Genomic DNA, 25,241 nt, shown 5'->3' on the forward strand with positions numbered 1-25,241 from the left:
AGAACCTTCAAGCTCTAACATTCTATGACCTGTGACCAGAGCCATTTTGTCCTCTATATGAACCAGGTTAGGTATAATCCTTCCCAGAAGCAAGGGAGTGGACAAAATGATTATCTTTTTTCTTACCCCTCAGAGAGAACTGAGACACCCTGAATCCCACTGTAATCTCCTTGGTGCCATTGGTAACTCTGCCAAAGTACATCTCTAAATGACATGAAGTCTCTTAGAAATTGAGGACCAAATCATGCTCTGCAGCTCTGGGCTACTTCCCACCTCATTTTGTGTCTCTATTTTCATATCTGTATTAGAGAGGTAATTACTGTATTGTTGAAGATCTCCATATACGCGTCTAGGAGTTAATATTTAAGACCAACCTTTCTTATTCTCAGACGTCACCCTCTGTGTTTTTCCCAGTGCCCTGACTCCCAAACCCTTTGTTCCTTCTCTTCTCACTGCACCTGCATCAGCTGTGGGCATCCTTCCCATTCTACCATTAGACACCAGAGGAAACAGCAAGACCTAGAACACCTAGGTTCTAACTCACATTGTCTGGGCAGTTTGTTTGGTCAATCTCCTAGGATACAGAGAAAAGCGAGGCTGAGCAGAGGGACATGCATGCTACTGAGTTCTGAACCCACGTGTCCTCCCTTCTGGACCATAATCTCAAAGGAGATGAGAATCAGAGCCATTGGGAATTAGTGGAGTCAAAAGAGGGAACCAACTGGAAGAGGTGATGGGGAGAAGGGATGAGGAGAAGGAAGAAAAGAGGAGAGACTGACCTAGGTGAGCAAATAGGAAGACAGAGAAAGGATTAGGAGAGAGAGTGAGGTGGGGATGGGGCTGGGCATAACGGCTCATGTCTGTAATCCCAGCACTTTGGGAAGCCCAGGCAGGAGGATTGCTTGAGGCCAGGATTTTGAAACTAGGGCTACAAAGGGAGACCCCATCTCCATACAAAACAAATAATAAATTTAAAAAATTATTTTTATAGTGAACTGGGAAGAAAGGAAAAGGACCAGGTCAGGCATGGGATGGGAAAAGGAAAGAAAATGAGATGAAAGAGGCTGGGCACGGTGGGTCACCCCTGTAACCCCAGCACTTGGGGAGGCTGAGATGGGTGGATCATCTGAGGTCAGGAGTTTGAGACCAGCCTGGCCAACATAGTGAAACCCCATCTCTACTAAAAATAAAAATATTAACTGGGCGTGGCATCACACACCTGTAATCCCAGCTACTCAGGAGGCTGAGGCAGGAGAATCACTTGAACCCAGGAGGCAGAGGTTGCAGTAAGCCAGTATCATGCCACTGCACTCCAGCCTGGGCAACAGAGTGACACTCCATCTCAAAAAAAAATGAATAAACAGAAATAAAGCAAGAAAATGAGACCAAAGAAAAGCAAGTCTATTCAGAGTACAGAGGGAACAGAAAATGATGGAGAGGAGAGACAAAATATCTATGTCCCTTATTGATTCCTAGCCTTGCTTCAACCTGCTTTCTAGAGAAGGCCCTTTCTAAGAGCAGAGTCATTGTAAGATCCTTGAGCTGATTGTATGGAGACCTCTGTTCTTTTTTTTTTTTTTCTCCTGCCCAAGACCAAGTTTCACTTTTGTTGCCCAGGCTGAAGTGCAATGGTGCCATCTCAGCTCACTGCAACCTCCGCCTCCCGGGTTCAAGCAATTCTCCTGCCTCAGCCTCCCAAGTAGCTGGGATTATAGGTGTGCACCACCACTCCTAGCTAATTTTTTTTTTTTTTTTTTTTTTGAGATGGAGTCTCGCTCTGTCGCCCAGGCTAGAGTGCAGTGGCCCGATCTCCACTCACTGCAAGCTCCGCCTCCCCCGTTTATGCCATTCTCCTGCCTCAGCCTCCCGAGTAGCCGGGACTACAGGTGCCCGCCACCGCACCCGGCTAATTTTTGTATTTTTAGTAAAGCGGGGTTTCACCGTGTTAGCCAGGGTGGTCTCGATCTCCCGACCTCGTGATCCACCCGTCTCGGCCTCCCAAAGTGCTGGGATTACAGGCGCGAGCCACCGCGCCCGGCCTAATTTTTGTATTTTTAGTAGAGATGGGGTTTCACCATGTTGGTCAGGCTGGTCTTGAACTCCTGGCCTTACGTGATCTGCCCACCTCGGCCTCCCAAAGTGCTGGGATTACAGATGTGAGCCACTGTGCCCAGCCAGAGACGTTGGTTCTAATTCCAGTTCTGTCACTCACTAAGTGACTCTGGCACTAATTATTTTTAGTTCACCTAACCTTTCTAGTCCTCAGGCTCCTTTTCTATAAAATGAAGTCCAGCTCTGACCCTCTATGGCTCCCTGATTTGAAACTGGCCCTCTTATGACCACATGTCAGTCATGTGAATACAGGTTTAAAATAGTGATTCATGAATGGGAGAAGGATTGGAAGAACAAGGCCAAGCTTTGGGGTTAGAAGAATTGGACAAAGGAGGAAAAAATAATTTTCTAAGGCAGGTTTGAGTGGAGGAAGTCTCCAAAGTAAGAGTGTTCAGGCACTTGGGCTCTGTTCTCAGACTTCCCATGTTTCAGGACATCATTGTGAGGCTCCTGGACACAGGCATAAGGGAAGGAAATGCCATCTTCTTGCAGTCCCAAAGTTCACCGCATCCTAGAGTCCCTATGTCCCAGAGGTGGGAGCTAAAATTCAGAGAGGAGATAAGCCAGGATATTGGCAAAAGAGGTTAGACTTCAGCCCCAGGCCAATTCACTCTCCTAGAGTCTGAGAACCTAAGAAATTTTTGTTGTTGTTGTTGTTTTTGAGACAGAGCCTCACTCCATCGCCCAGGCTGGAGTATAGTGGTGCAATCTCAGCTCACTGCAACCTCCGCCTCCTGGGTTCAAGTGATTCTCCTGCCTCAGCCTCATGAGTAGCTGGGATTACAGGTGTGCACCACCATGGCCGGCTAGTTTTTGTATTTTTAGTAGAGATGGGGTTTCACTATGTTGGTGAGGCTGGTCTCAAACTCCTGACCTCAAGTGATCCACCCGCCTCAGCCTCCCAAAGTGCTGGGATTACAGGCGTGAGCCACTGCACCCTGCTGGACCTAAGAAATTTAAGAGAAGTCTGTTGCTTTCTTTTCTTTTTTCTCTTTTTTCTTTTCTTTTTCTTTTTTTTTTTTTTTTTTTTTTTTTTTTTTTTTTTTTGAGACGTAGTCTCGCTCTGTCGCCAGGCTAGAGTGCAGTGGCGCGATCTTGGCTCACTTCTACCTCTGCCTCCCGGATTCAAGTGATTCTCCTGCCTTAACCTCCCTAGTAGCCACCACACCCAGCTAATTTTTGTATTTTTAGTAGAGACAGGGTTTCACCATGTTGGCCAGATGGTCTCAATCTCTTGACCTCGTGATCCACCTGCCTCAGCCTCCCAAAGTGCTGGGATTACAGGCATGAGCCATCTCCTCCGGCCAGATCTGTTACTTTCTACTTCAGTCTTCACATAGCTTCCGTAAGCCTCAGATTCCAAACTCTGTCCCCACTCAGAAAAGCAGAGATGATTTTCTGGCTCTCAGGAAACACTTTGGGTCCCTTTGTCCAATCAGAGGTTTCTTCTGGTCTCCTTCGGGCACACACATTCATCCTAAGCCAGCAAAATCTTTTCTTCCTGAAATTGTTTCCTGAAAGACTTCTTCTGAACCTTCCCCTCTCACTCTGGATACCTGTACATTACCACACATTTAGAAAGGTTTCTCTAGGCAGGGCGCAGTGGCTCATGCCTATAACAGCACTTGGGGAGGCCAAGGTGGGCGGATCACCTGAGATCAGGAGTTGGAGACCAGCCTGGCCAACATGGCAAAACTCCGTCTCTACTTAAAATACAAAAATTAGCCAGGCATGGTGGCACACACCTGTAATCCCAGCTACTCAGGAAGCTGAGGCAGGAGAATTGCTTGAACCTGGGAGGCGGAGGTTGCAGTGAGCTGAGATGGTGTCATTGCACTCCGGCCTGGCAACAGAGCAAGACTCTGTCTCAAAAACATAAAAAAGAAAGTCTTCTTCTCCAGGTCTTGTGCTCAGGGAAGCTATATTTTTAGTGACCCCCCACATTCTCCCTGAAGGCTTAGTCACTACTAGGTGACTTTATAGGGTCTTCCCACAAAAGAGAGTGGGCACTAATAGACTGTGTGACCTCAGGCAAATCACATCACATTTCTGGACTTCTGATTTTTCATCTGTAAAATATAGAGAGTTGAACTAACTGCATGATGTTTTAATGGAACACTAACTGAATGGTTGCTTTACCAATTTTTAAAGTTCTTTTAAGATGTGCACCACTGTCAAAATTTTAAACTTTTAGGCCGGGCGCGGTGGCTCAAGCCTGTAATCCCAGCACTTTGGGAGGCCGAGACGGGCGGATCACGAGTTCAGGAGATCGAGACCATCCTGGCTAACACGGTGAAACCCCGTCTCTACTAAAATACAAAAAAAATTAGCCGGGCGAGGTGGCGGGCGCCTGTACTCCTAGCTACTCGGGAGGCTGAGGCAGGAGAATGGCGTGAACCCGGGAGGCGGGGCTTGCAGTGAGCTGAGATCCGGCCACTGCACTCCAGCCTGGGCAACAGAGCTAGACTCCGTCTCAAAAAAAAAAAAAAAAAAAAATTTAAACTTTTAAATTAAGGAACATGGCTGGGCAAGGTGGCTCGTGCATGTCATTCCAGCACTTTGGGAGGTCAAGGCGGGCAGATCACCTGAGGTCAGGTGTTTGAGACCAGCCTGGCCAACATGGTGAAACCCCATCTCTATTAAAGATATAAAAAATTAGCTGGGTGTGGTGATGGGCACCTGTAATCCCAGCTACTTAGGAGGCTGAGGCAGGAGAGTCGCTTGAACCCGGGAGGTGGAGGTTGCAACGAGCCAAGATTGTGCCATTGCACTCCAGCCTGGGCAATAAGAGCAAAACTCTGTCTCAAAAAAAAGAAAAAAGAAAAAAAAAGGAACATAACATTTTTCAGGTAGTGATACCCTTTTAAAAAAAGAAACACACAACATATTTCTATTCAAATGTAGGTTATTTGCTTACACAAAAGCATAGAGCTTTACATTTTATGAGATTTGTCAGTTTCAGCATGACCTGGTCAAGAATTTTGGTTTTTGGTTTTTGTTTTTTTTGAGACAGTCTTGCTCTGTCGCCCAGGCTGGAGCTCCGTGGTGTAATCTCAGCTCACTGCAGCCTCAACCTCCTGGACTCAAGCGAGCCTCCCACCTCAGCCTCCCAAGTAGCTGGGACCACAGGTGTATACCACCACACTTGGCTAATTTTTAAAAATTCTTTGTAGAGATGGAGGTCTCACTATGTTGTCCATGCTGGTCTTGAACTTCTGGGCCCAAGCAATCCTCCCTCTTCAACCTCTCAAAGTGCTGGGATTACAGTCTGAGCCACTGTGCCCAACCAAGAATTGAATATTTCTATAGGGGCATAACTAGAATCAGCGTGGCCACAATCAAATTTTCTAGTCCTTTTCAAGGGAAGTTTGTTGTCAGCTACTAGGACAACTTAACCAGGTTCTATATTTCACAGCATATATCTTTTTTTTCTTTTTCTTTTTTCTTTTTCTTTTTTTTGAGACAGAGTCTTGCTCTGTCACCCAGGCTGGAGTGCAGTGGCATGATCTCAGCTCACTGCAACCTCCACCTCCCAGGTTCAAGCAATTCTCCTGCCTCAGCCTCCCGAGTACCTGGGACTACAGGCGCCCGCCACCACGCCTGCCTAATTTTTTGTATTTTTAGTGGAGACGGGGTTTCACCGTGTTACCCAGGATGGTCTCGATCTCCTGACCTTGTGATCCACCCGCCTCGGCCTCCCAAAGTGCTGAGATTACAGGCGTGAGCCACCGCGCCCGGCCCTAACTGGTTTTTTTCTTCTTTTTATTGAGACGGAGTCTCACTGTGTCGCCCAGGCTGGAGTGCATGGCACGATCTTGGCTCACTGCCAACCTCTGCCACCTGGTTCAAGCAATTCTCCTGCCTCAGCCTCCCAAGTAGCTGGGATTAAAGGTGCCTGCCACCACGCCTGGCTAAGTTTTTTGTATTTCTAGTAGAGATGGGGTTTTGCCATGTTGGCCAGGCTGGTCTCAAACTCCTGACCTCTGGTGATCCGCTAGCCTCGGCCTCCCAAATTGCTGGGATTACAGGCATGAGCCACCGCACCTGGCTGACAGCATATATCTTATAAGAGGTACCCTTTTTTGGTAGGTAGAGAAAATTTGAAAATGTGTTTCTGAGACTTGTATAACTTATTTGGTCCATTAAAACTGTGAGAATAGGGGCCGGGCGCGGTGGCTCAAGCCTGTAATCCCAGCACTTTGGGAGGCCGAGACGGGTGGATCACGAGGTCAGGAGATTGAGACCATCCTGGCTAACCCAGTGAAACCCCGTCTCTACTAAAAAAATACAAAAAAACTAGCCGGGCGAGGTGGCGGGTGCCTGTAGTCCCAGCTACTCGGGAGGCTGAGGCAGGAGAATGGCGTGAACCCGGGAGGCGGAGCTTGCAGTGAGCTGAGATCCGGCCACTGCACTCCAACCTGGGCGACAGAGTGAGACTCCATCTCAAAAAAAACAAAAACAAAAACAAAAAAAACTGTGAGAATAACTGTAAAGAAAAAGTATAAAATATGCTTTACCATGTGAAGGTAGAAGAAGACAACTAAATATTGTCAAAGAGAAAAAAGAAAGTCTGGCCAGGTGTAGTAGCTCACACCTGTAATCCCAGCACTTTGGGAGGCCAAGGTGGGTGGATCACGAGGTCAGGAGATTGAGACCATCCTGGCTAACGTGGTGAAACCCCATCTCTACTAAAAGTACAAAAAATTAGCCAGGCGTGGCGGCACATGCCTGTAGTCCTAGCTAATTGGGAGACCGAGGCAGGAGAATCACTTGAACCCGGGAGTTGCGTGAGCTGAGATCGCACCACTGCACTCCAGCCTGGGCAACAGAGCGACACTCCGTCTCAAAAAAAAAAAAAAAAAAAGTCTGCGCTAGTCGCCTCAGGAGCTGGACAGTCTACGTGGGAGCATAGAGAGGGCTCCCAGAATAGGGAAGCTGGAAGGATTCTACCTGGAAATAAGAAGGCTAGGATGTGAAGAGATTCTAGTTTCTGAAAGGGACATCCAACAAGATGTTAGTTCCTAATAATGAGAGGGTGGGGAGTGAGCAAAATGTGGCACTAGTAGACTGTGGGTTATTGGGTAGGAAGGGGGTGCTTGGTGGACTCTTTGGTTTAGCCTTCTCTGAAGATAGCCATGAGAAATAGCGGAGGCTCTGGGATCAGACATATCTTGATTTAAATTCTGATCCTTATGTGATTTGAGGCAGGTTTCTAGACCTATCTAAAGTCTCAGAGTCACTAAACTCAAAATCAGAAGCAAAAATCAGCTACAGACTATCTTTAAGATTCACCCAGAGTCCTTTGCTCTTCCTTTCTCCTTTAGGTGATCTGGTGCCAGCCGGTGGAACAGTGGGTGATGGCATCCCTGCTGCAAGACCGTGAGTGTCCCTGCAGGGGAAAAGGGCTTAGCATATAGCTCAGGGAAGGGAAGGAGGCTGGACCCCTGTTTGAGAGCTTTCCCTGGGCCTGCTACCCTCTCTGCTGGCTACCTAACCCCTGCTTTTCCTGACCTAGGGCTGACCACTGATCAGGACTTGCTGCTGATGCAGGAAGGCATGCCGATGCGCAAGGTGAGGTCCAAAAGCTGGAAGAAGCTAAGATACTTCAGACTTCAGAATGACGGCATGACAGTCTGGCATGCACGGCAGGCCAGGGGCAGTGCCAAGCCCAGCTGTGAGTGACCTGGATAGTGGGGGGTGGATATATGGGTGGATAGAGTCCTGAGGAGCCTGGCAGGGGAGGGACCAAAGTCCTATGATGGTGTGCGTTTGTGCTGTCCTAATTGTGGCTATATCTGAGCCTGTAAAAAGAGATCATAACACTACTTGCCTCATAAGGCTGTAATGAGGATTAAATTAGTTATTCTAAAAGGCTCAGGAGAGTACTGGAACATAGTAAAACATAATAAATCATTGGTTACATCTTGTTATTATTATTATAAGACCATCATCTTGGGCATCAGCCTGCCTGAATTAAAGCCCTAGCTCTGCCACTTTCTGAGTAGCTGTGGAAAATCAAGTAGTTAAGCTATGGCTGGGCCTGGTGGCTCAATGCCTGTAATCCCAGCAATTTGGGAGGTCGAGGCAGGGGGACTGCTTGAGACCAGAAGTTCAAGACCAGCCTGGATAACATAGGGAGAGCCTGTCTCTATAAAAAATAAAAATAAAAAATTAGCCAGGTGTGGTGCTGTACGCCTGTGGTCTCAGCTATTTGGGAGGCTAAGATGGCAGGATCACTTGAGCCCAGGAGGTTGAGACTGCAGTGAGCTGTGATCACACCACTGCACTCCACCTGGGTGAGTGAGACCCTGTCTCTAAAAAAATACATGTATACATACATACATACATACATACATCAAGCTTCAGTTTCCTCATCTGTAAAATGGGGATTAAACAGTAGGTTACAAGGACTCAATTAGTTAACATGTAAAACACTTAGCATGCGATGTAAAACCAGAATGCATTTAATAAATGTTAGCCATCATGATAAATATTTTTAAATACAAAATTGCAGCCAGGTGTGGTGGATCATGCCTGTAATCCCAGCACTTTGGGAGGCCGAGGCAGGCAGGTCACTTGAGGTCAGGAGTTTGAGACCAGCCTGGCCAACATGGTGAAAACCCATCTCTACTAAAAATACAAAAATTAGCCGGGCTTGGTGGCGGGCACCTGTAGTCCCAGCTACTCGGAAGGCTGAGGCCAGAGAATCGCTTGAACCCAGGAGGCAGAGGTTACAGTGAGCCTAGATTGTGCCATTGCACTCCAGCCTGGGTGACAAGAGCAAAACTTGGTCTCAAAAAACAAAATAAAACAAAAAACAAAACAAAGTAGTGTGCACTTATTGGCCGAACTCTTTATAATAACAGGAAATAATTTGATCACAGGACACATCTAAGAGAGTCTGTTTTAGAGACAAATTGCTCACAATCCGTACCACCCCCAGCTGAGGTAAGAGGGTGAAAGAATTTCTCTGATTCCCTCGTAGACATCTGGAAAGAGGAAGCCCTCAAACCTGGAATGGGAGAACTGGACTTAGGGATATAATGCTTTAGTATAACTGCTTCTGCCTTTCAAATGTATTTCCATTTGTCATCCCCACCAGTCCTCCTGTGATCACCATTGGGGCTGCCTATGGAAGGGGACTATCCATTATATCAGATGAGGACACTGAGGAGTTAAGTCATTTTGGTTTGTGTCATACTGCCAGCTTGTGGCTGGAAGCCATGTCTTGCCACTCCCAGCACAGGCCCTTTGCCATGCTGCCTTTGAAAACATCAGTGATTCATATGGACTCCTGAATCCCTGGGGTCTGCATCTCTCTGTACTAATGCTTTTTGGGATTCAGTCTGCAGAGGCTGGGGTTCTTTTCTATGGTGTCATGGAGAAGGGGGTGCTGGTCCTTCACTCTTAGCCCCTGCTATTTGTTGGACTCCCTTCCTCAATGCCTTCACCTGCTTCTTCTCTGGCAGTCTCAATCTCTGATGTGGAGACAATACGTAATGGCCATGATTCCGAGTTGCTGCGTAGCCTGACAGAGGAGCTCCCCCTGGAGCAGGGCTTCACCGTTGTCTTCCATGGCCGCCGCTCCAACCTGGACCTGGTGGCCAACAGTGTTGAGGAGGCCCAGATATGGATGCGAGGGCTCCACCTGTTGGTGGATCTTGTCACCAGCATGGACCATCAGGAGCGCCTGGACCAGTATCGGCAGGATGGAGTCAGGGTGGGTGAGGGATCACTCTACCCCTGAAGGAGCCAAATCCAACAGGTTTAGGAAAAGTGAGAAGGGGTGCACAGCTAGGGAGGCCCAAGTGTCTAGATGGTATGGGCAGGGACAGCTCAGGTCAATGTGAGACAGAATACTGAGGGAGGAATGGATGCTAGGGATGACATAGCCAGGCATGAATCAGGACCCCCAGGATTGGAGGAAGAGGCAGTGAGAGGCAGAGGAGCAAACAAGATGCTTCTCCTAAGAGCTGCACAGAAGATCCCAGTGTCATTAACCGGCATATAGGTGGGAAGCAACCCCTTAGAAGGCTCAGTGACACAGACTCACTCCAAGTTTCCTGGATTTTTACCATTTCATTCATTTATTCATTCACGAGCTATTAAGCAGAACATATCAGGCACTATGCCAGACTGTAGGGGTCTGTAGAGGTGGGGTTTCACCACATTGTCCAGGCTGGTGTCAAACTCCTGGCCTCAGGTGATCCACCAGCCTCAGCTTCCCAAAGTACTTGGATTAATTACAGGTGTGAGCTACTGCACCTGGCCACACCTGGCTAATTTAATTTTTTAAAGTTTATTTTATGGGGGTCAGGTGCAATGGCTCACACCTGTAATCCCAGCACTTTGGGAGGCTGAGGTGGGCGGATCATGTGAGCCCAGGAGTTAGAGACTAGCCTGAGCAATGTGGCAAAATCCCGTCTCTACAAAACAAAACAAAAAATTAGCCAGGTGGATTACATGCCTGTAATCCCAGCTGCTTGGGAAGCTGAGGTGGGAGGATTGCTTGAGCCCAGGCTCAAATATATATATATATATATATATAGTTTTTTTTCGAGACAGAGTCTCGCTCTGTCACCCAGGCTGGAGTGCAGTGGCACAATCTTGGCTCACTGCAACCGCCTCCCGGGTTCCAGCGATTCTCTTGCCTCAGCCTCCCGAGTAGCTGGGACTACAGGCACATGCCACCACATCCAGATAATTTTTGTATTTTTTTGTAGAGACAGGGTTTCACCATCTTGGCCAGGCTGTCTCAAACTCTGGACCTCACGATCAACCCACCTCGGCCTCCCAAAGTGCTGGGATTACCGGCATGAGCCACCATGCCTGGCCATGGGTACAAAGATTAATGAGATTCACATACTGCTTCAGTTAGTGAAGAGGATGGAATTGTGTAAATACTTTTCTGTTTGGCTGGGCACAATGGCTCACACCTGTAATCCCAGCACTTTGGGAGGCCGAGGCAGGGAGATCACTATATTGCCCAACCTAGGCAGCACAGGGAAGACTGCATCTTTACAAAAAATTAAAAAGTTAACTGGAAGACTATACTTTCAGGGGTAATTTCTATTGTTCATTACTAGAGAAGTTTCCCTGAATGTGTAGAGCACCATAAAATAAGTTTTTTTTATTTGAAACAGGGTCTCACTCTGTCACCCAAGCTGGAGTGTGGTGGCACAATCTCGGCTCACTGCAGCCATGACAGCCTGGGCTCAAGCAATCCTCCCACCTCAGCTTCCCAAGCAGCTGGGATTACAGGCATGTAATCCACCTGGCTAATTTTTTGTTTTGTTTTGTAGAGACGAGATTTTGCCACATTGCTCAGGCTAGTCTCTAACTCCCGGGCTAACATGATTCGCCCGCCTCAGCCTCCCAAAGTGCTGGGATTACAGGTGTGAGCCATTGCACCTGACCCCCATAAAATAAACTTTAAAAAATTAAATTAGCCAGGTGTGGCCAGGTGCAGTAGCTCACACCTGTAATTAATCCAAGTACTTTGAGAAGCTGAGGCTGGTGGATCACCTGAGGTCAGGAGTTTGACACCAGCCTGGACAATGTGGTGAAACCCCACCTCTACAAAAAAATACAAAAAAGCCGGGCGCGGTGGCTCAAGCCTGTAATCCCAGCACTTTGGGAGGCCGAGACGGGTGGATCACGAGGTCAGGAGATCGAGACCATCCTGGCTAACATGGTGAAACCCCGTCTCTACTAAAAAAATACAAAAAACTAGCCGGGCGAGGTGGCGGGCGCCTGTAGTCCCAGCTACTTGGGAGGCTGAGGCAGGAGAATGGCATGAACCCGGGAGGTGGAGCTTGCAGTGAGCTGAGATCTGGCCACTGCACTCCAGCCTGGGCGACAGAGCGAGACTCCGTCTCAAAAAAAAAAAAAAAAAAATTAGCTGGGCATGGTGACACATGTCTGCAATCCCAGCTACTCCAGAGGCTGAGGCACCAGAATCACTTGAACTGGAAAAGGTTGCAGGGAGCCGAGATGGTGCCACTGCACTCTAGCCTGGGTGACAGAGTAAGACTCTGTCTGCAAACAAATTTTTTTCTTTAATTATAAAAGAATTTTTAGGCCGGGCGCGGTGGCTCAAGCCTGTAATCCCAGCACTTTGGGAGGCCGAGATGGGCGGATCACGAGGTCAGGAGATCGAGACCATCCTGGCTAATACGGTGAAACCCCGTCTCTACTAAAAAATACAAAAAACTAGCCGGGCGAGGTGGCGGGTGCCTGTAGTCCCAGCTACTCGGGAGGCTGAGGCAGGAGAATGGCATAAACCCGGGAGGCGGAGCTTGCAGTGAGCTGAGATCCGGCCACTGCACTCCAACCTGGGCGACAAAGCGAGACTCCGTCTCAAAAAAAAAAAAAAAAAAAAAAAAAAAAATTTTTATTTCTTTATTTATAATAAACAAATAAAGTAGCCAGGTGTGGTGGTGCACACCTATAGTCCCAGCTACTTGAGAGGCTGAGGTGGGAGGATCACTTTGGTCTGGGAGCTCGAGGCTGTAGTGAGCCATGATTGCACCACTTTACTTCAGCCTGGGCAACAGAGCGAGACTGTCTAACAAACAAACAAAAACAGCCAGGTATGGTGGTGGGCGCCTGTAATCTCAGCTACTCAGGAGACTGAGGCAGGAGAATCTCTTGGACCCAGGAGATGGCAGTTGCAGTGAGCCAAGATCGCCCTAGTGCACTCCAGCCTGGGTGACAAAGTGAGACTCTGTCTCAAAAAAAAAAAAAAAAAGGGTCAGGCACGGTGGCTCATGCCTGTAATCCCAGCACTTTGGGAGGCCGAGGTGGGCAGATCACAAGTTCAGGAGATCAAGACCATCCTGGCTAACACAGTGAAACCCCGTCTCTACTAAAAATACAAAAAAAGGCTGGACGCAGTGGCTCACGCCTGTAATCCCAGCACTTTGGGAGGCCGAGGTGGGAGGATCACAAGGTCAGGAGATTGAGACCATCCTGACTGACACTGTGAAACCCCATCTCTACTAAAAATACAAAAAACTACAGGCATGGCGGCGGGCGCCTGTAGTCCCAGCTACTCGGGAGGCTGAGGCAGGAGAATGATGTGAACCTGGGAGGTGGAGGTAGCAGTGAGCTGAGATCACGCCACTGCACTCCAGCCTGGATGACAGCGCAAGACTCCGTCTCAAAAACAAAAACAAAAACGCCTAAAGGAATATGGACTTTTTTTGTTTTGAGACAGAATCTCACTCCATCACCCAGGCTGGAATGCAGTGGTGCGATCTGGGCTCCATGCAACCTCTGCCTCCCTGATTCAAGCGATTCTCATGTCTCAGCCTCCCTAGCAGCTGGAACAACAGGTGTGTGCCACCACACCCAGATAAATTTTTTGTATTTTTAGTAGGGATGGGAGTTCACCATGTTGCCAGGCTGGTCTCAAAACTCCTGACCTCATGTGATCCACCCACCTTGGCCTTCCAAAGTGCTGGGTTTACAGGAGTGAGCCATTGTGTCTGGCCAGAATATAGATGTCTTTCTGCAGGCAACAGGGAGGTCCCTGCAGGTGCCTGGACCATACAGTGACAAGACAGATTGGTGCTCTAGAGAGATTATTCTAGAAGCTGTGTGGAGAATGGATTGGCACTGGGGAGAGAGACTGGCAGGAAAGACAGGGGAGAGATGTAAGTGGATGAATGTGCACCCACAACTCCACACACAAACAGACACATTAGTACTTTTGCCTTGACTCATACCTGGATGGCTGAGTGACTGGTTTCAACGTGGAGACAAAAATCAGGATGGTAAGATGAGTTTCCAAGAAGTTCAGCGGTTATTGCACCTAATGAATGTGGAAATGGACCAAGAATATGCCTTCAGTCTTTTTCAGGTGAGTCTGCGGGGAAGGATTTCCAACAGCCAACAAGGCCACATTTTCATTTGGCCAGAAGTCCTCTGACCCCAGTTCACAACACTCAATTGTTAAATCTCTGCTATGTGCCCTAAGTGCTAGGCTCAATGCTCTAGGCTTGATGGGAAGTATAGGGGGTGATTCTTGCCTTTCAGTCTTGTTGAAAAGTCATAATTCTATGAAAGGTAAATAACAATATGTTATTATGTTGGACCTCAAGGACCTCTCTGTCCATGGCCAGAATTTCACAGGTGCCTAGAACAATGGAAAACCCCAGCTGGAATGTGAGTAAATAGGAGGAGGGATCTTCTGACCTTTTAGGGACCTTTGGGAGATTTAATTCTTTCTAGTTGAAAATTTTCTCTAGTAGCAAATGGTATGGCTAAAATTTTGCTTCTTACCTACTGAAGTGATTTATTCTATGAACACTAAATGTTAGGAGTTCCATGGGAGTTTTATGGAAGCATGTTTGGATCTATCTGTCTGTAAAATTGCTTTTACAGTGCAAGTCAAGGTCATAACATTTCCTGTTCTCCATGATGTGCTTATTTCACATTGCATGCTTATATCAAAACATCTAATTTACCATATAAATATATACACCTATGTACCCACAAACATTAAAAAATTTTTTAAAAATTAAAATAAAAAGATAATAACATTTCCCATTAAAAGGTTCATTCACTCTCCCCTAAACCCTCTCTTGCAGGCAGCAGACACGTCCCAGTCTGGGACTCTGGAAGGAGAAGAATTTGTAGAGTTCTATAAGGCATTGACTAAACGTGCTGAGGTGCAAGAACTATTTGAAAGTTTTTCAGCTGATGGGCAGAAGCTGACTCTGCTGGAATTTTTGGATTTCCTCCGAGAGGAGCAGAAGGAGAGAGACTGCACCTCCGAGCTTGCTCTGGAACTCATTGACCGCTATGAACCTTCAGACAGTGGTAAGATGAATCAGGTGAAGAGGCACCAGACATAGGGGTTGGAGAGAGGGGCATGATTACAAGGTCCAGAGACAAGCAGCCATCTGCCTGAGTGAAGGTTGAGTCTATCCCTATCCTGATCCCTACCCAATCATCTCATTTAACCACTCCTCCCAAAGGAGGGCAGGCATTCCCTGTTCAGACAAGACAGTGGTTTCCTCTGAGGTGCTAGATCTCTCAGGAGGAAGAAGAGTCCATGGCTCCCCATTCCTCCATTATGCTCATGTTTCCTTTACTTTCAGGAAGTTCTTTCTGATACCAGCTTTGCTCTCACTGGAAACGGAAAACCCTTGATCCTCTTTCTTTGGTCTCTTCTCTAGTGCATATGATTCCTTTTCCTCTGGTTCTTCTTTCATGGTTCCTGTTTGCTATTCCTTTAAATGCTGGCTCTCTGCCCTTTCCTGAGTTGTCTTCAATTCAAGTGGTTCTTGAGTCTCTAAGCCCCTGAGCCAGAAAGCCAGTTAGCCCGTGGCTGGGGGAATAAGGAGGCCAGTTATTTAGCTTTTAACGAGTGCAGCTGAAATATACCCTCTTGGTCTTCAAAGTTTCTTTCTCTTGCCTCTTCAGTAGACTCATTTCCTGCCCTCCATTCCCTTCAGATTGTGAGAAATTTACATTAATAATAAATAATTTACAAGGAACTTTCACATTCCTCATTTCATTTAGTCCTTAGTACAACCTTGCAAGTCAACAGTAATCTTTATTGGTCCTTTATTACATATCCCATAATGCTCTAATATCTCTATGTACCTTTTCCTTTTTCTTTTCTTTTCTTTCTTTTTTTGTTTTGTTTTGTTTTGTTTTTTGAGACAGTTTTGCTCTTATTGCCCAGGCTGGAGTGCAATGGCATGATCTCAGTTCACCACAACCTCTGCCTCCCGGGTTCAAACAATTTTCCTGCCTCAGCCTTCCAAGCAGCTGGGATTACAGGCATGTGTCGCCACACCTGGCTAATTTTGTATTTTTAGTAGAGGATAGGGTTTCACCATGTTGGTCAGGTTGGTCTCGAACTCCCGACCTTAGGTGATCCACCTGCCTCAGCCTCCCAAAATGCTGGGATTATAGGCATGAGCCACCACGCCTGGCATCTACCTTTTCTAATACAATGATCTGTTGAAATGGGTCCTGCTATTAAGTCAGTTGTATAAAAGAGGAAAACTGAGGTTTAGAAAGATTCAGTGACTTGCTCAAAGCCAACATAATGAGAGAGGAACTGAGATTCAAACCCAGGTCATCTGACTCTTAGCCAGTGCCTCTCTTGAGAATGAGGGTAAGAGCTGGGATGGACAAGAGCTCGACAAGTGATCCAGGTATTCTGGGTCTAAACTCTTACTCCCTTTTATTCATTCATTCATTCATTCATTCATTCACTATTTCAGTGAATGCTTATTGAGTTGCTATAATGTGTCAGGACCTATGGTAGGCACCAGAGATATATTAGTGCCTAGATCAGACAAGGACACTGCCCTCATAAAACTTAGAGTCACACAGAAAACATTACAATCAATTATTTCAGATTTGTTTGGGTGTTCAGAATAGAGGTTGTAGGCTGAGTGCGGTGGCTCACGCCTGTAATCCCAGCACTTTGGGAGGCCAAGACGAGCAGATAACCTGAGGCCAGGAGTTCGAGACCAGCCTGGCCAACATGGTGAAACTCTGTGTCTACTGAAAATACAAAAATTAGCCAGGTGTGGTGGTGCACGCTTGTAATTCCAGCTACTTGGGAGGCTGAGGCATGAGAATCGCTTGAACTTGGTAGGTGGAGGCTGTAGAAGCCGAGATTACACCACTGCACTCCAGCCTGGGTGTCGTAGGCAGACTATGTCTCAGACCAAAAAAAAAAAAAAAAAAAAAAGAATGGAGGTTCTAAAGCAACCATTTCAGAAAATGAAAGTGAAGAGAGTTAAGAAAGGTTAAGAAATAGGATCTCTAGGCCAGGTGCTGTGGCTCACATTTGGAATCCCAGCACTTTGGGAGGCCGAAGCAGGAGGATCACCTGACATCAGGAGTTCAAGAACAGCCTGGCCTACATGGTGAAACCCCATCTCCACTAAAAACACAAAAAATTAGCCGGGTATGGTGGCAGGAGCCTGTAATCCCAGTTACTCAGGAGGTTGAGACAGGAGAATCGCTTGAACCTGGGAGGCAGAGGTTGCAGTGAGCCGAGATCATGCCACTGCACTCCAGCCTGGGCGACAGACCAAGACTGTCTCAAAAAAAAAAAAAAAAGAAAAGAAAAGAAAAGAAAAGAAAAAAAAAAAAAGAGAGAGAGAAAGAGAGAAATAAATAAATAAATAAATAAATAAATAGGATCTTCTGTTCCCTGTGCAGAATCCAGTAAACATCAGTTACATTTCTTTCAACTTTCGACCCCCACCCCTCTTGGTGTTTCCTTCCCTTGAACTTGACAATCAGATACTACATCTGGCTACAGAGAGTAGTATCAGTCAAAAAACCTGGGCTCAGGTCTCCACTGTGCTTCTTATTAACTGAGTAACTGTGAGCAAGTCACTTAATCTAACTAACTCAGTTTCCTCATTTGTAAAATAATTGATGACCAAATGAAATAATGCACATGAAAAGTATCTGACAACAGTAAATTTACCTGAGTGATTTATTACTGTCAAGAATGAAACTTTCTGACTGGGCACAATGGCTCACGCCTGTAATCCCAGCACTTTGGGAGGCCGAGGCAGGCGGATCACTTAAGGTCAGGAGTTTGAGACCAGCCTGGGCAACGTGGTGAAACCCCTTCTCTACTAAAAATATAAAAATTAGCCAGGTATGGTGGTGGGCACCTGTAATTTGAGCTACTTGGGTGCCTGAGGCAGGAGAATCGCTTGAACCTGGGAGGCGGAGGTTGCAGTGAGTGGAAATTGAACCATAGCACTCCAACCTGGGTGACAGAGCACGAGACTCCGTCTCAAAAACAAACCAACCAACCAACAAACAAAAAGAATGAAACTTCCACCAGGTGTGGTAGCTCATGCCTATAATACAGGAGGCTGAGGCAGGAGGACTGCTTGAGTTCAGGAGTTCAAGACCAGCCTGGGCAACATAGTAAGACCCCATCTCTAAAAAAAAAAAAAAAATTAACCAGGCCTGGTGGCACATTCCTGTAGTCCCAGCTACTTGAGAGGCTGAGGTGAGAGGATTGCTTGAGCCCGGAGGTCAAGGCTGCAGTGAGTTGTGATCGTGCCACTGCATCCAGCCTGGGTGACAGAGTGAGACTCTGTCTCAAAAAAATAAAAGGAAACTTCCTGCCCAACTTCCTGTCCTTCTTCACAATCTCCAGGACTTGTGAAACCTGGAGCAAGGAAGCTGGCCATGAGAGTCAGGTTGTTCCACCTTCCAGGTGAGCCTCCTTGTAGCAACATTATTCTCAGTGAGACTGAACAGCCCAGTGGTACAGGGCATGGCTCTGACACCTGGCGGCCTGGGTTCAAATCCCAGCTTCTACACTTACTAATTATGACACCTGGAGCAAGTTACCTCACCTCTCATGGCAGATTATATTACATCTACTTCATCATGTTAGTGAGAACATGAGTGAGATGCTGCATGGAATGCCCTGGGCATAGAGCGAGTGCTTAACAGTTGTTAAGTCATTGTTATTGTTGTTGTTATTGTTGTTGTATAAAGCCCATATTGAGATTGGAGGGAGCTATGGAAGGAGTAACAGGGCCCTTTCCTCAATGGGAGTGTAGTCTAAGGGGAGGTTGACAAATGCTCCTCAAAACATCATATGGGAACATGGACAGTAAGAAGAAATCCTCAGGCCATAGTTAGTCACAGGTACACAGCCCAAGGAAGAAAATACAGGTAGCTTGGCCATGTCACTAAGCCTTTGACTTTGATTCTCTCTGGGCCTCAGTTTCTCCGTCTATAAAATTAGCCCTTTGGATGTTGTCCATTATAGTAACTGTGAACTCCATTTGGCTATTTAAAATTAAATTAACTAAAATCTAATAAAATTGAAAATTTAGTTCTTCAGTTACACAAGCCATATTTCAAGTGCTCAGTAGCCACATGTGGCTAGAGGCTACTATATATGACACTGCAGAATAAAACTTTTTCTCATTAGTACTATAACATAAAAAAAGACCAAAAAAAAGTAAAAAAAAAAAAAAAAGACATTTATCTCATTATAGGAAGTTCTATTGGATAGCACTGGACTTGAATAATCTTAATGATTCCTTTTAACATTCTTTGGGGGTGGGAATGATTGAAATGATACACACTAGGTGGGGCAAGTTTGGGATCTAAAGGCTGGGAATGGGTGCCATCTGAAAGGCAGGACTCTGGATGGAGTGGGAGGAAGGATGGTCTGTAGGTGTGCTGGGATGCTCCCATTCAGAGCTTCTCACCTAGTGTTCCCCTATCCACACTCCAGGCAAACTGCGGCATGTGCTGAGCATGGATGGCTTCCTCAGCTACCTCTGCTCTAAGGATGGAGACATCTTCAACCCAGCCTGCCTCCCCATCTATCAGGATATGACTCAACCCCTGAACCACTACTTCATCTGCTCCTCTCATAACACCTACCTAGTGGGGGACCAGCTTTGTGGCCAGAGCAGCGTCGAGGGATATATACGGTGCAGTGGTGGTAGAGAAGGGGTCCAACTCATGAGAGGGACCGTGTAGAAAAGTGAGGGGAGCTGTCAGTGTCTAACAGATTGGGACAGTGTTGTGGGGGTTTAGGGGCTGAGGAGCCCTGGGTACCAGAGACACTTGGTAGAGATATTGAAGATTGGTGGGAGAATGGTAATGAAACCCTATGGGTAAATGGAACTTCTCTTTCACAAGCTATGAAACTCTCCTGGAACTCAGAGGCCCTCACAGATTTATATTTAACAAATAAATAAACAGATTGTTAAATGGAAGGCAATAGAGAATAGGAGTTAAAAATATAGGTTCTGGGCTGGGCGTGGTGGCTCACGCCTGTAATCCCAGCACTTTGGGAGGCTGAGGTGGGCGGATCACGAGGTCAGGAGATCGAGACCATCCTGGCTAACATAGTGAAACCCTGTCTCTACAAAAAAAAGTACAAAAAATTACAGGTGGCGGGCACCTGTAGTTCCAGCTACTCGGGAGGCTGAGGCAGGAGAATGGCGTGAACCCGGGAGGTGGAGCTTGCAGTGAGCCGAGATCGCGCCACTGCACTCCACCCTGGGTGACAGAGCGAGACTCCGTCTCAAAGAAAAAAAAAAAAAAAAAATATATATATATATATATAGATAGATAGATAGATAGATAGATATAGGTTCTGGAGTCAGACCATCTGAAATTATATCTTTCAGATATAATATATAAATATAAATCAGATATAATTTCTAACTCTTTCACTTGGTACTCTGGGGCTAAGTATTTAACCTCTATGCCTCAGTCTCCCCATCTATGAAACAGGGATGGTAACAGTGCCTATTCTGTCTGGGTTGTTGTGAAGAGATAATCCATATGTCAATAGCTAATAAGCAGTTGCTGATTTTATTGTGACTAATCATAGATTAGATTGAATAGTCAAGATATCTTTTTATTACCAGCAACTGAACTAGTAGCTTCAAGGGATACAAGGATGAATGGAACATATAGTTTCCACCTTAGGAAGTCTAGCTGAGAAATTAAGGTGTAAATATACTGACAGTTTGAATAACCAGGGTGTTGTATAGGGATATAAAGCCAGAACACCAGCTGGACACAATGGCTTATGCCTGTAATTCCAGCACTTTGGGAGACCGAGGCGGGGAGATCACTTGAGCCCAGGAGTTCGAGACCAGGCTGGGCAACATAGTGAGAGCCTGTCTCTACAAAAAATACAAAAATTAGCCAGGTATGGTGATGTGTGCCTATAGTATCAGCTACTCGGGAGGCTGACGTGGGAGGATCGCTCGAGCCTGAGAGGTCAAGGCTGCAGTGAGCCATGTAGCACCACTGCACTCTAGCCTGGGTGACAGATTTAGACCCTGTCTCAAAAAAATAAAAGTAAATATAAATAAATAAGTAAAACCAGAACACCAGAAGCATCATGAGGCAATGTGTGATAGATTGCTATGGAAGGACTGTGAGTCAGGTGGGCTGAAGTATGGGTGGAGATCAGCGTGAGCTTGCAGCAGTGTCCCCATGGATGGAGAAGGCTCTATGCAGATGTAGCTTGAAGGGGTCTGGATGGGTAAGTGCTGGTGAGCGCTGTTCTCTTCAGAGTGGGGAGACAGTCCCCAGGTAGAAGATCCGATATTGACCTCTCCTATCTCTTGGGGGGATGGGGTTCTTTCAGGGCCCTGAAGCGGGGGTGCCGCTGCGTGGAGGTGGATGTATGGGATGGACCTAGTGGGGAACCTGTCGTTTACCATGGACACACCCTGACCTCCCGCATCCTGTTCAAAGATGTCGTGGCCACAGTAGCACAGTATGCTTTCCAGGTAGTAGCCCCAGAATGGGGACACTGGTGAGGCCAGAAGGTCTGAGGGAAGAGCGACTGGCTCTGGGTCTGGGGAGGGTGGAGGAGTGCAAGGGAAGTTCCATCAAGAGAGGATTTAACTGTAAAGCATCAGGCAAATACTAAAGGCTGATTATGAATAAGTGTTGGACGTGTTACTAATAATTCATAGTTATGGAGGTGATTACTTATGGTTAGAAACTATTACTTCTTCAGGCCAGGCATGGTGGCTCACACCTGTAATCCCAGCACTTTGGGAGGCCGAGGTGGGTGGATCACCTGAGGTTGGGAGTTTGAGACTAACCTGACCAACATGGAGAAACCCTGTCTCTATTAAAAACAGAAAAATAGAAAATTAGCTGGGCATGGTAGCACATGCCTATAATCCCAGCTACCTGGGGGGCTAAAGCAGGAGAATCCTTTGAACCCAGGAGGTGGAGGTTGCAGTGAACTGAGATTGCACCAGTGCACTCCAACCTGGGCAACAAGAGTGAAACTCCATCTCAAAAAAAAAAAAAAACTATTACTTCTAACAAGTTCTATCACCCTTCTGGAAGAAGTGGATAGGAAACACAGAGATAGTGGTGAGCAGGGCTGAAGAACAACAGGAATCTGGAGGATGAAAACATGAGAGTGCAACATGAACACATAACCAGGAAATGTGGCCTGGCCTTCCCACTCAGAGCCTGAAAACTGAAAGGTCCCAGAGGGGCCTGGGTCAGACTTGGCACAGGTATGAGATTTAGGATTCCAAGATGTGAATGTGTCTTTAGCTGTGGGCAGTGTCCCAGGCATGGGCCTCAGACCCAGCAAGATCTCACTGAATCCTATAACGGAGTTGGAAGAGTTTAGCGATCAGGATACTCATTTGAGTGAGTAAGTAGGGAGGCCTAGGAAGCAGGTACTTGAAGAAGTAGGTTGCGGTGTTTTAGAACTCTGAATCCACTGTTCCCTCCCCTCACCACCAGACGTCAGACTACCCAGTCATCTTGTCCCTGGAAACCCACTGCAGCTGGGAGCAGCAACAGACCATGGCCCGCCATCTGACTGAGATCCTGGGGGAGCAGCTGCTGAGCACCACCTTGGATGGGGTGCTGCCCACTCAGCTGCCCTCACCTGAGGTAGGGACACTATTCCTCCAGCCCAGACTCTGCTGTGGCTTCCGGATTCCTCCACCTGGGCTCCTTCCTCTATGCCCCTCTTTGTTCCCTTTTTTCTATCCTCGGATGGACCACCTTGCTCTTTAATGTCCTTGGAGACAATTTTAACTTAAAATCTAATTGAACACAGAATTCTATTTATAGTTCTCTAAGTTTTAAATAAACAATTTACATTTTTTTTTTCTCAGTGGAAGTATCTTGATTTTTTTTCCTTGTAGTTCATAGTTGTTGTGGACTATACAAACCATATAAAGGGAAATCTCCCCTCCTATCATAATCCCAACCTCTCCCATAACAAGCAGCTATCGACAGATTTTTTTTGTTTTTTGTTTTTTTTGAGACAGAGTTTCGCTCTTGTTGCCTAGGCTGGAGTGCAATGGTGTGACCTCGGCTCACTGCAACCTCCGCCTCCTGGCTTCAAGTGATTCTCCTGCCTCAGCCTCCTGAGTAGCTGGGATTACAGGCGTGCACCACCACACCTGGCTAATTTTTGTATTTTAGTAGAGATGAGGGTTCACTATGTTAGCCAGGCTGGTCTCGACTTCCTGACCTCACGTGATCCACTCTCCTCAGCCTCACAAATTACAGGCCTGAGCTACTGCGCCTGGCCCTGAGTTTTCAAGTCATGTTTCTAAAGGCTTTCCCACAGTAAGATTATTCAGGCCAGGTGCAGTGGCTCACGCCTCTAATCCCAGCACTTTGGGGAGTGTTTTCCCAGGAGTACCCGAGAGCAGACAAGTAGACAGGCCCCTTCATTTTTGTCCCCTAGGAGCTTCGGAGGAAGATCCTGGTGAAGGGGAAGAAGTTAACACTTGAGGAAGACCTGGAATATGAGGAAGAGGAAGTAGAGCCTGGGCTGGAGGGTGAGCATGAGTCAGAATTGGCGCTGGAGTCCCAGTTTGAGACTGAGTCTGAGCCTGAGCCCCAGGAGCAGAACCTTCAGATTAAGGACAAAAAGAAGGTAAGCCAGGAGTGGTCTTTCTGCTTTGGTATTTAGTCAACTTGCACAAGCTGAGGGCCTGTTTGTGAAGACTGGAGCCGTGCAAGGTGCAGGGCCAAGGAGCAATGACCCTTCCTCCCAATGAAGGAGATTTAAGAATGCATATATGGCATCAACATATATTATATACTGCCCTATATAGGTATGTTGCAGTGGCTTTCCAACTTCTTTGGGCCACACAATCTTTCAATTTTTTTTATTAATGAAATCTTATACAAAATAGATAAATGCAGAACCATCCTAGTTGAAGCACCCATTTGGCTTTCTCCTGGGTGCCCTAGTGACTCTTAAGACATTTTTGTACTTCTTGGTTTTCTTAAAGGCCAGCTTGAAAACCAGTGATGAGGGGATGTGTGTGTCTGTATGTGTAACATTATTATATTGGGTAAGTAGGGGTTACTGGAATGATTGCTGTGACCTCAGCCAAAGTGGGCACAGAGAAAGCTTCTTGGAAAGGGTTTTAGGAAGGACCAGCAGTAGCCAGAGCAGGAAGGAGAGCGCTTTGAGGTGGGGAGGCTGAAGGCTCTGAGAAGGCTATGCTACAGTGGTCCATCTCCCTGTGGGGAAGGGAGGCACAGGGAGAAGGGATGCCATTGGTGGGGCCTCCAAAATCCTGGTTTGAAGTCTGCCTTTCTCTCTCTTGTGCATTTGTGTGGCTCACTCAGCCGACTGACTCCTAGCTTATCCTGTGCTTTCTGGGGCTGTGGTGTCTAACATGCTGCCATGTCCAGGGATGGAAATGGGAATTCAGGAGACAAATCCAAAGATATAACTCTGGGACTCTCACATCCTTCCAGGTGTGACTTCCATGACCATTTGCATACCTTGACATATCTGTCTGGATTCATGTACATTTTGACCAAAGATTATTGTTCTTTTTAAATGAGAGGGAGGGAGGATAATGCCTCTCTGTTTAAAAATAATAAATTTAAAACCTCTTACCCAGGATGTAACATAGAGCAAACACAAGCCCAGAGGCTGACACTGATCCCAGCAATACATGCAGACCGCCTTTATTCCCATTCCCACCCCCAGGTTGTGACGTGTCCGCTGTTTTGTCCGTCTATCTGTTGTCAGATTGTGGCCCAGGCTCCTATTTCCAAGCCTGGGTCCCTTCTCTTGTCCCAGCAGGTGAGGCAGGAGGGAGAATACACTGGGGAGGCAGTGGGCAGAGGTTTAGGTTGGATGGCCATTAGCTTCTTCTCTCTCAGACGGCTGAGGGTTCAATTCCATCTTCTTTTCCACCTTTTCCAGAAATCCAAGACCATCTTGTGTCCAGCCCTCTCTTCCCTGGTTATCTACTTGAAGTCTGTCTCATTCCGCAGCTTCACACATTCAAAGAAGCACTACCACTTCTATGAGATATCATCTTTCTCTGAAACCAAGGCCAAGCGCCTCATCAAGGAGGCTGGTCAGGACCAAAATGGAGGGATGGGGAGGGAAGTGGGATGGATAGGTTCAGGCCCGAAGGACTGGCAGGTAAGTCCCAAGAAAAAAGACAAGGTATCTAAGGAGGGATGAAGGAGTTCAGAAACTCCTCAGAACAGGCATGGGTAGAGGAGTTATGAATAGTGGCTCAAGGGTCTAGGGGCAGGAAAGCTGGGGAAGATGGTCTGGATGGAACAGAATAGAGAGGCATAGTGAAACTTTCTGGAGCCAGCTTCAGATG

The 25,241-nt window shown here is 46.8% G+C and overlaps 1 protein-coding gene and 1 pseudogene across 6 annotated transcripts in view; both read left to right on the top strand.

Moving 5' to 3' along the window:
• The window catches only part of PLCD4 (phospholipase C delta 4), a 29,928-nt gene that overhangs the window by 951 nt on the left and 3,736 nt on the right, over positions 1-25,241 (top strand). For 2 of the 6 annotated variants that reach the window (XR_006691160.3, XM_015432794.4), the window contains exons 2-11: positions 7,437-7,491; positions 7,628-7,786; positions 9,582-9,810; positions 13,846-13,975; positions 14,706-14,937; positions 19,370-19,571; positions 21,251-21,395; positions 22,381-22,533; positions 23,342-23,533; positions 24,827-24,983. Coding sequence is in view for 5 of the 6 variants with exons in the window: in XM_015432794.4 (XP_015288280.1) it covers positions 7,470-7,491; positions 7,628-7,786; positions 9,582-9,810; positions 13,846-13,975; positions 14,706-14,937; positions 19,370-19,571; positions 21,251-21,395; positions 22,381-22,533; positions 23,342-23,533; positions 24,827-24,983 (1,621 nt within the window). In the remaining variant the exon portion in view is untranslated. Of the gene's footprint in view, positions 1-7,436; positions 7,492-7,627; positions 7,787-9,214; positions 9,811-13,845; positions 13,976-14,220; positions 14,281-14,705; positions 14,938-19,369; positions 19,572-21,250; positions 21,396-22,380; positions 22,534-23,341; positions 23,534-24,826; positions 24,984-25,241 lie in introns of those variants that run through there. The other 4 variants (XM_074010124.1, XM_045367722.3, XM_065526090.2 and 1 more) reach the window with 4 other exon arrangements.
• On the top strand, positions 11,157-11,247 carry LOC123568216 (small nucleolar RNA U3; annotated as a pseudogene).

Source organism: Macaca fascicularis, chromosome 12 (genome assembly GCF_037993035.2).
Source record: "Macaca fascicularis isolate 582-1 chromosome 12, T2T-MFA8v1.1".
Lineage (NCBI taxonomy): Eukaryota > Metazoa > Chordata > Mammalia > Primates > Cercopithecidae > Macaca > Macaca fascicularis.